This window comes from Mesocricetus auratus, unplaced genomic scaffold (assembly GCF_017639785.1).
Source record: "Mesocricetus auratus isolate SY011 unplaced genomic scaffold, BCM_Maur_2.0 Super-Scaffold_100676, whole genome shotgun sequence".
Taxonomy (NCBI): Eukaryota; Metazoa; Chordata; class Mammalia; order Rodentia; family Cricetidae; genus Mesocricetus; species Mesocricetus auratus.
In genome coordinates, this window is record NW_024429266.1 from 133,661,970 (window position 1) to 133,673,576 (window position 11,607).

The window sequence follows — 11,607 nt, forward strand, 5'->3', positions numbered from 1 at the left end:
AATACCTGAACCTATGTGCTTGGTACCGTTTGAAACAGTGTACCTGAATTATTATACTTAGTACTTTAAGAAGCACTGGCCATATTTTGCCTTTGAAAAAAGAAAGCAGGTAAAATTTACCCAGAGGCATCCTGGAGTTGGTTGACAATTTGAACTGAAATCTTAAGAGCTAAGGTTTTATATGCTGCTGCTTAATTTTCAGAACCAGACAGCTAAAGCAGTATAGCTTAAAACTTGTGTTAATTTCAAGTGATTGGGATGGTCAGGGACAGCAAGTTTTTCAGTAGCAATGATATCAGAATAGCACTACTAAATAGGGAAGCCAGATGGCTTGCTTTAGTATAAATCAGCTTAGTGAATGGCAGCTCTCTAAGCCATGACTGAGTCATAAGACTTGAGGCTTTCCTCTTCCTTACATTTGCCAAGTCCCATCAAATCTATTGTCTATTTATTCTATTTTTATCTCTATTGGCCTATTCCCTCACCCTTTGTAGCAGAAGGCAGGCCCACCACCTAAAAGTTCCTCTTAATGCATACAAATCATGGTATATAGGCTTCTAAAGGCCATGCACAGGAAAAACACTAGTTTGCATTCCTTTTTATCATCTTTTACAGTAATAATACAGATACACATTGGCAGTGTCCTTTCTAAATTAAGCTGTTTCTTCACTCCCTCAGCCTATCACTCTCGACTAGTGAGGAAAAAAATGGTTATTAGGGAGTAATGTCTTTCAAACATGTGCTGGGAAATGAACCCAGGTTTTATGCAAAGTAGTTAAATTTGTACAAAGATTCTGCTCCCATGTTTGTTTACTTACCTAATTTTCCCCAAGTGTTGGGATGAGGGCATTACTAGTTAAGTTGTTTGGGGCTAAAGATGGAGCTCAGATGACAGAGGCTTAGGCTACCATGCAGGAAACCCTGGGTTTGATCCTCAGCACTGTGTAAATGGGGCTCTATGGTACACATCTGTAATCGCAGTAGAGGCATGGGATAGATGAGACCCTCTGGTTAAAAACTGCTACATTTGTTTTGGGAATGGATTGTTCTTTTTAAAAGCAACTAAAATGACATCTAACGACTGAGATGAGAACTTGAAGTTCATTCTTCCTCAAAATTCTGGGATTCCAAGAGCTACACAGGGTTTCTAACTCTTTGAAATCACTAAACCTTCACCAGACAATACAGTGAGTTTTTTGCTTGCCATAAAATATTACTTTTGGAAAATTAGTAGTTCTAATTTTTTCTTTGCCAAAACAGGCTGTGGCTTTGGGTACTGTCCTGGAACTAGCTCTTATAGACCAGGCTAGTCTCAAACTCACAGTGATCCCCCTGCCTCCAAAGTACTGGGATTTAAAGGCATGTGTCACCACCACCCAGCCTTAGTCCCATCATTTTAATAAATTCCAAGTGATGCGTGTTTCAGATTCCCAAGAATCTTTCCTGTTGACCAAGATAGCAGGGGCATACTGGTTGATTTCTGCCCAGGGCTTATCAAGGAGGAAAACACCTAACTGCCAGAGTGGTTGATGCCCAGCCTTTACATGACAACTGTGAATAAAGTTACTCCTATATGTTGCACTCATCTCCACATGCATCATGCTGTGTGTATGCAGTATTATGTCAGGCTTTCTAAATGATTCCAAGTTTAATCATGATCTTATGCACGGTTGAAAATTTCCTATCTTTGGCAATGGGGTGGCAGATGCAGTAAGAGGATGCATGTAGATTTTAACTTAGAAAGGAACAAGTAGACACAATATGGGTAGAACCTAGCATTTTATTTAGATCTTCATTTAACTGTTGGAATTGAGAACCAGACATACGTAATAAACCTCCAAAAATAGATCCTGAAAGGCACTTTCTTGCTTAGGGCAAGCAGTCATGGAATAAGCATGTAAACAAGCTGGCTTCTCTGTACCACACCAGCCAAGTCAGCTTTCTCCATGGCCAGCTGCACCAGCTCTGCCCTCTCTTCTGTTAACACCAGCCAGACCCCCTGTAGGTCTAACCCAAGGTTTTTCTGTAGGACACCTTGGCCTACCTGGGAATGCTGGAAACATGTTAAAGGAATCATGGTGTTGAGGAAAAAAAATTTTTTAAAAGCTGCCATCTGAGGTGATGGCTTCTCTGTACTTACGCCATACCCCAGAATACAATAAATAAGCAATTAGAAAATGTTCAAGTATGAAGGGATTTCCTCCTCCCCGCCAAAAGCACTGCTCTCTGAAGGAAGCTGGTTTCTCTGTAGCTACACCAGCTGTTCAGAAAGCTCATTGGACCTGGTTTTGAAAATAAAACAAAGTTAAAACCCTGGGAGGAACGATTGTGCAGTGTGGAGTACTGTCTTTCTTATAAAGAAAAAAAAAGATACCTGGTACCAAAGTGTGCAACCTACAGACCCTCGGGTACTGCCCTGTGACTTCTCTGTATGACATCACAAGGGTGCCAAGTGCCTGTTTTTCTAGACTAGAAGTTGGTGAGGTTTGGCTAGTGCTGAAACCATGCATAGGATTGGTTTACTAAATAAAACCTTATTACGTACGTCCTCCAAAGACAGCTGAAAAGTGGAGAGATTTTGATTTGGTGCTGTTTAAGAGGTGGCAATTAATAGCATAAGCACCAGGGAGATGGTATAATTGTAACTGCCTTTTTTTAAGTCAGGCTAGAGCTCCAACTGAAACTTGCGTTTCATGCAAGATTGATTGGATAGGGAACACTCCCTGACAAAGAACTACATAATTAGAAATGACTGAGTTACAGGGAGGATGAGGGAAGGGGCTTCACATTCAATAAATAGAGCTCAAGACATCACAAATTCATGCTGACAGGGCTATGGCATTGCCAAAGTCTATAGTCAAACTACAAGTACTTTACGTGCACATTACAAGGACATTTTCAGCATCTGGTGGGAAAATAATTGCAATTAGGACTTTGGAGGATTAGGTGATAGGGCACAAAGGTTGATTTCAAAGCATTATTCACTACAGTGTTTGTTTCTAGGCAGTTACATGGATCACCTATGCTCACTATATCCATTATAATGGTAAACAAAACACCTAGGGACAGAATAGCAAGCCCAACTTACAGTCCCCCACAAAAGCTAAAATTCATGTCATTGATTAGTGACTGCAACTGATCAGGAGCTGAAAGAGGACAGAAAAATTTAGCAAGAAGGGCCCTTTCCCTCAGAGCTTGAAGGCTTCTCTGTAGCCTACGCCATCAAGTCTGGGGAAAAAAGGCTAACACTTTCAATATTTAAGCTTTTTGGGCACTTCCCATGGGAAGCTGTCCCTACCAAAGTGGCCATAGGCTGCAGTCCTCTGATAAATTGGCTTCTTCAGATCCAGATCCCTGGAATATACAAGTCCATAACTTAATATGTAGCATAAAATTAAAACAAAGCAAAACAATCAGCAAGACTCATTTCAAGAGCTCTGGCAAATGAGTTCAGTTCTCCCTGGGGTTTGCTAGGAAAAAAGTTCATGGCAAAAATGTTACTTCCCTGGTGTCCAAAGTCCTTGCACAGTTCTTTATCAGTAACTATTGTTCTTGTTTTCCAGCCCAAATATAAAAACTTATCATTCTCAGGAATTCCAATTAAATACTTACCAAGGTCCAATCACTGCCCACTACGGTTATTTTCTTTGTAACTTTGAACATCCCACCTTATTAATTCTTAAGGTAGCACCCTTAGTTAAGATAAGCACAAAGCTCAGTATCAAAGATGGAGAACTTTTAGGATGTTACTGAGTCACAGAACACTTTATCAGTTAGGTCCTCTCCAGGCATATTCTAGGAATTAAAATTTATTTCCCTACATGAGGAGTCTACCTTCATCTCCTCAGATTTATATGCCCACCTCACCCCACTCCCCATTTCTCACTAGCAATAGGCTTTACCGTCTTTACCTGACAATGACCCCAGGGCGAAGATCAAAATTCTTCTTTACAATTTCCAATAGCTCTCTCTCACTCTTCTGAGAAGTACCATAATGGAAAATGGAGATCGACAATGGATGAGAAACTCCAATAGCATAAGAGACCTAAAAGTCAGTAATATATTGTTATAAAATAGGGAAGTATAGAAACAGCTTTACTAAATACCGTTCTCCCATTTACCTGTTCATTACATACCTGAACAAGAACCCTCCTGCACAGACCTCCTTTAACAAGGGATTTTGCCACCCAACGAGCAGCATAAGCAGCTGAGCGGTCCACTTTGGTATAATCCTTTCCTGAAAAGGCCCCTCCTCCATGAGCTCCCCAACCTCCATAAGTGTCCACAATGATTTTTCGGCCAGTCAAACCAGCATCACCCTGAAATTACAGGATTTAACTCATGTAATCTTTTTTAATGAGTGGTTCTTGACAAGGATATTAGGAATCATCCAAGATCCATATGTAGTTCACATGTATAATCCCAGTGCTTGGAAGGCTAAGGCAGGACAAGGTGTTGAAGGCTAGCTGTACACAGTCATATAACATCAAGTATACAGTGAGAATTTGGTGGTAGCCTGGGCTACACAAGATTAATGGTGTGTGTGTGGGTGGTTAGGGCAGCTAGAAAAATGGTGGTAGTCAAAATGTTCAAGTAACCAACAACCAAAACATTCAATACATTCATTACCTGAGGCCCGCCAATAACAAATCTGCCACTTGGCTGTAGGTGGTAAATTGTATCCTCATCAAGGTATTTTGCAGGCACAACAGCTTTGATCACTTTCTCCTTTAGAGCATCCCTCATCTCATCAAGACAAACTTCTTCATCATGTTGCACCGATATAACAATTGTATGGACTCTGATAGGGAGCACAGCACCTCGATCTTGCATATACTGCACAGTCACCTTGAATGCAAAACAAAACAGAATTACTTGTCTATTGTAAGTTTAAATACAGCAAGAAGACAAGTATTATTCTCCCCAGCCAGCTATGATTAAGTAACTTGTTAAGTTTAAAATCACCACTTACTTGAGTTTTAGAATCTGGGCGTAACCAAGGCAATGTGCCATTGCGGCGTAGTTCAGCCAGTTTGGCATTTAGCTTGTGTGCCAACACAATGGTTAAAGGCATACACTCTTCAGTTTCATCAGTGGCATAACCAAACATCAAACCCTAAGATATGGGAAAAGTGAAGTGGGAAGTGAAATCTAAGTTTCAGAATTTAAGTTTAAAGAGATGCCAATAAACGATAACAATACCTGGTCTCCTGCACCAATGTCTTCTTCATTCCGGTCAAGATGAACACCTTGGGCAATATCTGGTGACTGTTGTTCCAAGGCAACCAACACATTACAAGTCTTGTAGTCAAACCCTAACAAACAAAACAAGGTGTTCTAATATAATAACCCTCTTTTTAAAGTGATAACTTGCTAAAGTCAAGTGGTCAAGTATTTCTACTTCTTTAAAGAAAAGGGGTAGCCAGGCAGTGGTGGCCCACATACGCCATTAATCCCAGCACTTGGGAGGCAGAGTTAAGGCAGGTGTGAATTCCTGGGCTACAGAGAAACCATGTCTTGGAGGGAGGGAAAACAAAACAAATAACTGAGTAAGGGTTACAAGGCAAAATATTGATGTTAGCAAACTCTACATTTGAAACAAGGTCTATAACTTGGTTGGTCTCAAACTAAGCAACTAACTTCTGCCTGACCTCCAAAAGTTGAATTTACAGGTGTATCATCATGTCTGGCAACTCAATTGATGTGAATCTGTACTTTGTAGAACAGATAACTGCTTTTGCATGAAATGTCAAACATCACATTCTATGTCTGCAAAAATGAGTTTTCAGAAAATTAAACAAACCTTTGGAAGAATCATCATATCCAATGTGCTTAATAGCTTCACGAACCACTTTCTGGTAATCAATGGCAGCTCTGGATGTAATTTCCCCAGCAAGAAGGATCATTCCAGTCTTAGCAACAGTTTCTAATAAAACAGAATTTTATACCTAAATCATTAGTTGGGGGTGGGTGCTAATTGGGGAATTCAATCCTCACTGTACATGCTATATCCCTGGGCTTCATTTTCTACTTCTGAAACTGCCCATTTAACCTCCAGCCTCAACCTCCCAAGTAGGTAGTATCACAGACCAGACTTTGCTTCAAATACCCCCCTTTCCATTCATAAACAAGTGTGTACCCACCACAAGCCACTTTGGCATCAGGGTCCTGCTGAAGGTGAGCATCCAAAACAGCATCACTGATTTGGTCACAGATCTTATCTGGAAAAATAAAAAATTCCTAATTCAATGTAACTGCTGTTAACCATACCTATCATACAGCTAGCAGTTGGTGTCCAACCCGAGGGTCAAGTAGAGCTGTGAATTTGTAATGACAAAAACCTTGACATGCTGCCAAAAGATTATATAGACTTATCTGCAGCAGGAAAATCTCTGTAGCATGCGTCATCCATCATTCTAGGCATGGAACCTTTTATGGTAAAACCAAACTAATAAACAGCATTATTTGTGGACACATGGGCCATGGTGTTCATGGAAAGATCAGAAGACAACATTAAGAGGAGTTGCTTCTCCATTATGTTACCTCAGGTCCCAGGGATTGAACACTGATCACAACAGGCTTGGCAACAAGTACTCTTAACCCAGTGAACCTTCTCACTGGCCCCACCCACAGAACTCTTTAGTGAACAATTCTACTTAACTGGGGATGTATGCTACTTGAAAACTTGATGTTTCAGTCTTAATGTAGTTACATAAGCTCATCAAAACCCAGAACCCATCTCAGCTCATTGTATAGTTTACACCTTGCAATGAATTCAGTTCTACCTCAAAGAATTTCTCAATTATTTTGAAAGTCGAAGACTCCAGCCAAATCTGTTAAATAAACAGAATGGCCACATAAACTCACATTTATCAAGAAATGTTGATTATCTTGAAATCCTAAAGCCTACCCCAGTAAATAACTTCATAGCATATTTTAAAGACCAATTGTTACCCCCATTTAAAATTTCTTACAAATTTAACCCACTAAAAGAGCCGACTGTCAGGGTACTATTTTCTTAAAACAGTGCATTTCCCCCTATTATTAGAAACATTCAGTTCCAAGTTGTAACTAGTACCAAACCTGTCTGAATCTGGGGTTCTGAATAATTCAAGGCCGTATGTAGACTAACCACTCTAACCTCAAGGCTAACCAAGGAAATCACAGAAACTAGACTTAAAAAACACTGAATAGGTCTAACAGCAAGGGGAAAATGATGCAGGAAACTGTGCAAATGTGTTCTATATGGCGTATTCAATTTCTCCTGGCTCTATCATCAGTTTAGAAAAGGACAGTATACTGGATTGGAATGTGTGTTGTTGAGAAAGTGTTAACGTGTAGCCCATGCTGACCCCCAAACTCAAATCTCCTGCCTCTATACTCTTAAATGTCGGGATTATGGAAGTGTGCCACCATGCTTGGCTCCTGGATTGTGTTATCCTCCCTCCCAAGTGTGTATTGCAGCCATACAGTTTTTGGTTTTTCGCAACAGGGTTTCTCTGTGGCTTTGGAGGCTGTTCTGGAACTAGCTCTTTGTAGACCAGGTTGGTCTCGAACTCAGATATCCTCCTGGGTTTGTTCACTAATTAGGCCACCAACTAAAGTCGGATCCTTCCATCCAACCAAGAAAAAAAAAAGGCATAGTTTGCTAGATGCTTATGTTCAGGTCTTGAGACCCAAAATTCCTGAAAATAGCTTCATTGTAACCCACCTCATCATGGCGGTTCGGTGGACAAAGCCAAATGCAACGTTTAGCTTGCACTAATCAGGCTCCTCATCCTTTTCGCGCAGCCTCCAAATAAGGGAGGCCCTCTCTAACTCGAGTTATATTTAGTCGGCGGCAGTCTGTCACCTTGGGCCAAAGGACATGTCCACCATAGTCTTAATCATTTTCAGTGGCCGGAAGCCATGGGTAATGTAGATGGGAGGTTTGGAGACACCAGCCCCCACTTCGAGCTCGGGAGGTTTGGAGACACCAGCCCCCCACTTCGAGCCGGGGGGGGGGCGTGGGGGGTTTGGAGACACCAGCCCCCCACTTGGAGCCGGGGGTTGGGGGTTTGGAGACACCAGCCCCCACTTGGAGCCGGGGGTTGGGGGTTTGGAGACACCAGCCCCCCACTTCGAGCCGGGGGGTGGGGGTTTGGAGACACCAGCCCCCACTTCGAGCCGGGGGTTGGGGGGTTTGGAGACACCAGCCCCCACTTCGAGCCGGGGGTTGGGGGGTTTGGAGACACCAGCCCCCCACTTCGAGCCCCGGAAGCTAGAGGCCCCCGGCTCCGCTTCGACCCGAGGCCACACGCGGTGAACACGTGGTCGCCGCTGCAATGCGGGGCGCGCGCTCGCGACGGCCGGACGCGAGCACGCGGGGCGGGGTCGCCCACTGGAGGCTTTTCCAGACGTCGGGACCAGAGAGGAGGAAACGTGCCCTCCCCGCGCGGATCGCAGGCTGCCGAGGGCGGGCGGGCCCCCGCCCTTCTCGCTTTCTGGAACCTTCCGCATGCCGGGGCGCGCCGCCGGATGGGGATGGGAGACAGGGGGAGGGGAGCGGCGGCCACACACCGCGAACGCGCGGCGCCACGAGGGGGACACGCGCGGCCGCCGCCGGGCTCCCCGAGCCGGACGGCCTCGACCCCCCGCGCCACCGCCCTCCGCTTCTCCCGAGTTCCCGGCGGCTCACCTGGGTGACCTTCCCCCACAGACTCCGAGGTGAAGAGGAACGTCCCCTCCTCAATGAACGCCTCGTGGAAGCCGTTGAGCTGACCGTTCATGGCGGCGGCGGAGTGAGAAGGCGACTCTGAGGAGACCGGGCGGCGGCGAGGCAGGGACTGCGGAGCGCTTGCACAAACGCGGGCTTGCCTCGGCTCTGGACGGGCTGGAGACTCGGAGAGAACGAAGCGGCGGGCGACGCGGGCTCAGTATTTATAGAGCAGCGTGCGCGCGCGCCCGGCTCGGGCCCCGCCCCTCGGCGTCGCGCGCCAATGCGCCACGGGCGGACGGATGGGGCGGGTGGCGGGGTGTGCGCCCAGCCGAGCGCGGGCTGGACCATTCTGCCCACGGGGGGGGAGAGGGCGGAGTTAGCCGCGCCCCGTGCCAGCAGTTAGTCGTCTTGGGGGCGTGAGGCAAATGGAGATGCGAGTACGCGAGGAGACTGGGGCTTTATGCCCCTTCCCCGCGTTGGAAGCCGGAGGAGAGGCGACTTGGATTTGGGGGACGGTCTCCCCTCTGCGCGGACATGGCACATCCCTTCCGACCGTTGCCCGCGGGGGTCCGCTGGCGCGCGCCCCCCCAGTGGCGGCTGCGGGCATGGCGGCCGTTTTGTGCTGTGCCTCTGGCTGAGGGTCTCTCCTGCCACCCGTGCAGTTCCCAGCCTCGTGCACTGGCGCCGGGCGGCCCCTCTGTCGTGTGAAGGTGGCCATGTTGGCTGGCGGCGGAGGCGGCTGCGCGCGGCCCTTGTGCAGCCTAAGTGGCTCCCCGAGGGGGACGAGAGATTCCGAGGGGCTCAGGCCCAGCTGTTAGTCATTGCTCCAGTAACTGCTCTGGTGAAAACGGCTGTAAAACCAACTAACGGGAATGCTGCATTGTTTTTTTTTTTTTAAACAATTGCCACTTGCCAGTCTCCCCGCCCCCCCCCCCCCCCTTAGCCGGGCTTCGTGAACCCTTGGAGTCTGAGGCCTGGCTAGAGCCTCTTCTGTCTGACCTTGCACGGCTTGGTTTTTCATGCTTCCGAGGGAGAAATGGATGCGGAACCAATCTTTTCGGGAGAATATCGAACAAGAATGTGTGTGTGTGCGTGTGCATGTGTGTGTTGGGGAAGGCGCTATCCAAGCCTTCGAATATGCTTCAGATCGCTCGTCAAGGTCAAATGGCCTCGGTTTCATGATGACCTGTTCTCTTTACAAACCTTTGCAATTGTCTCGGTTTTGCCCATGAAAGGAATTAAGAGGAAAAAAACGCAATAAACACGTGCCAACAAAGAACGGGGAGTAGGGAGCTGCGTGCAGAGAGCCACTGTGAGGCCAGTGTCGCAGGTCTGCTCCCACCAGCCTTAGGGCAAGCCTGGAGCTGGTACCCTTGGTGGCTTCTGAGATCTCTCATTTGTGAAGCACGGACGGTTTTTATGATGTTAGGGAACAGCGAGCTCCTACCATAGGATGCACTTGATGCTGTGAGGACAGCAGCCTGTCAGCCTCCAGCTGCGGGCGCCTCAGAAGATCAGGTACTTCCCCTGTAGGGTGTGTGTGCCTGTGGAAAGGTGGGGGTTTGAGAAAGGCACCGTGGGAAACAAAGGAAGCTCTTGGGCTGTGCTAGGAACCTCAACAAAGACGAGAGGAGAAACAGGCTCATCTCCATGTCCAAGACCACATCCCTGCAGGCAGCCTGGGTTAAGTCATAAAAGAGACAGTATTTTGTCCTTTTATTTTTCAAGCTAGCCCTTCACGGGAAAGTAGGCAAGACTTTCATAGTTTTTACTTGTTTTAGGGACTAGGGAGATGACTTAGCCGTTAAGAGTAACTCACAATGAGTAATAGAATTGCCAAAATGCCTATGTAGACTGGTCAGTGCATTATCTTCCCACAGAAGAATCTATCTGGAAGCCAGAATATAATTAAAAACTTTATTACTAGGGAGGCAGAGGAAGGGGATTAAATTCAATAATTAGCTCATTAAATTGTTATACGCCTTTGCTCCCAGGTCCACAGCTAGCTCATCCTGCCAAAGGGTTAGACTCAGTCGTACATTATTGACGTCTCTCTTGCTCAGAGATCAATATAGGAGCCTTCCAGTTGTGGCTTTGGGTCATGCGTCTGCTGTTTACTAACAGAATAAGCAACATCATCCTTGGCCTGTAAAGTTGGGATAACAGTGGGAAATTTTTTCCAAGAAATTCTTAGCATAGTGTCTAACATATAACAGGATTTTGTTGTTTGGTTGTCTTTTAGTTTGTTTGTTTTGTATTTTTTGAGACAGGGTTTCTCTTTGTAACAGCCCTGGAACTCTCTGTAGACCAGGCTGGCCTGGAGGTCTGTCTGGCTCAGCTCCCTGGATGCCAGAAGTAAAAGCATGTGCCATCCCTGCCCGGCTTATAACAGGACATTTTAAAGCAGGGAATGACCTTTTACAGGTATCCATTTGCTGGCCGGCCAAAAACTAAAATTCTCAACATATTCTGCTTTGTTTGTTTTTTGAGACAGGGTCTCACTCTGTAGCCCATGTTGGCCTGGAACTCATTGAGTAGCCTAGACTGGCCTAGAATTCATGTCAAACCTCTAGAGAGCTAAGATTTCAGGTATGTTCCGCCATGCCTGACTGAGCCGTGCATAATCTCTGTAAAGGATGGAATACAGTGTTACTGCTACTACTACCCACCTTACCGTGTACAACATTCCCCTCCGTCTTCTACTTTGAGTCTCTCTTGCTAACAGGTCAAGTCATTGATTGATTCACATCAAAACAAGGACACATTTCCCTTCATTTTGTGTTATTCCCATCGTCCATTCCTGTCTTCTGTAAATATTCATGAGGACAGCTGTTGAGACTGGCAGGTACTGATGTGACAATGTTCTCTCCCTACAGCAGATGCTAAAAGTGGTGGTCCTCCCCACACTG

The 11,607-nt window shown here is 45.9% G+C and overlaps 1 protein-coding gene across 1 annotated transcript; it reads right to left on the reverse strand.

Annotated features, from left to right (window-relative positions):
- Window positions 1-1,762: 1,762 nt before the first annotated feature.
- Window positions 1,763-8,897, reverse strand: Mat2a (methionine adenosyltransferase 2A). Its single transcript, XM_005076102.4, has 9 exons — window positions 8,678-8,897; window positions 6,144-6,221; window positions 5,804-5,926; window positions 5,203-5,315; window positions 4,973-5,116; window positions 4,630-4,848; window positions 4,137-4,319; window positions 3,912-4,045; window positions 1,763-3,354 (listed from the first exon to the last, which is right to left on the reverse strand). The coding sequence occupies exons 1-9, from the start codon at window positions 8,766-8,768 to the stop codon at window positions 3,252-3,254; spliced, it is 1,188 nt and encodes a 395-aa protein (XP_005076159.1). The 5' UTR covers window positions 8,769-8,897; the 3' UTR covers window positions 1,763-3,251.
- Between the last annotated feature and the right edge of the window lie 2,710 nt (window positions 8,898-11,607).

What these genes read in the sequence shown, in the direction of transcription:
- Mat2a (XM_005076102.4), bottom strand. Translation starts at nt 8,768, where the DNA reads ATGAACGGTCAGCTCAACGGCTTCCACGAGGCGTTCATTGAGGAGGGG. An exon ending in ACATTGGTGCAGGAGACCAG is followed by an intron (nt 5,117 to 5,202) that starts GTATTGTTATCG and finishes CCCATATCTTAG; the next exon opens with GGTTTGATGTTTGGTTATGC. An exon ending in GCAGGAGGGTTCTTGTTCAG is followed by an intron (nt 4,046 to 4,136) that starts GTATGTAATGAA and finishes ACTGACTTTTAG; the next exon opens with GTCTCTTATGCTATTGGAGT.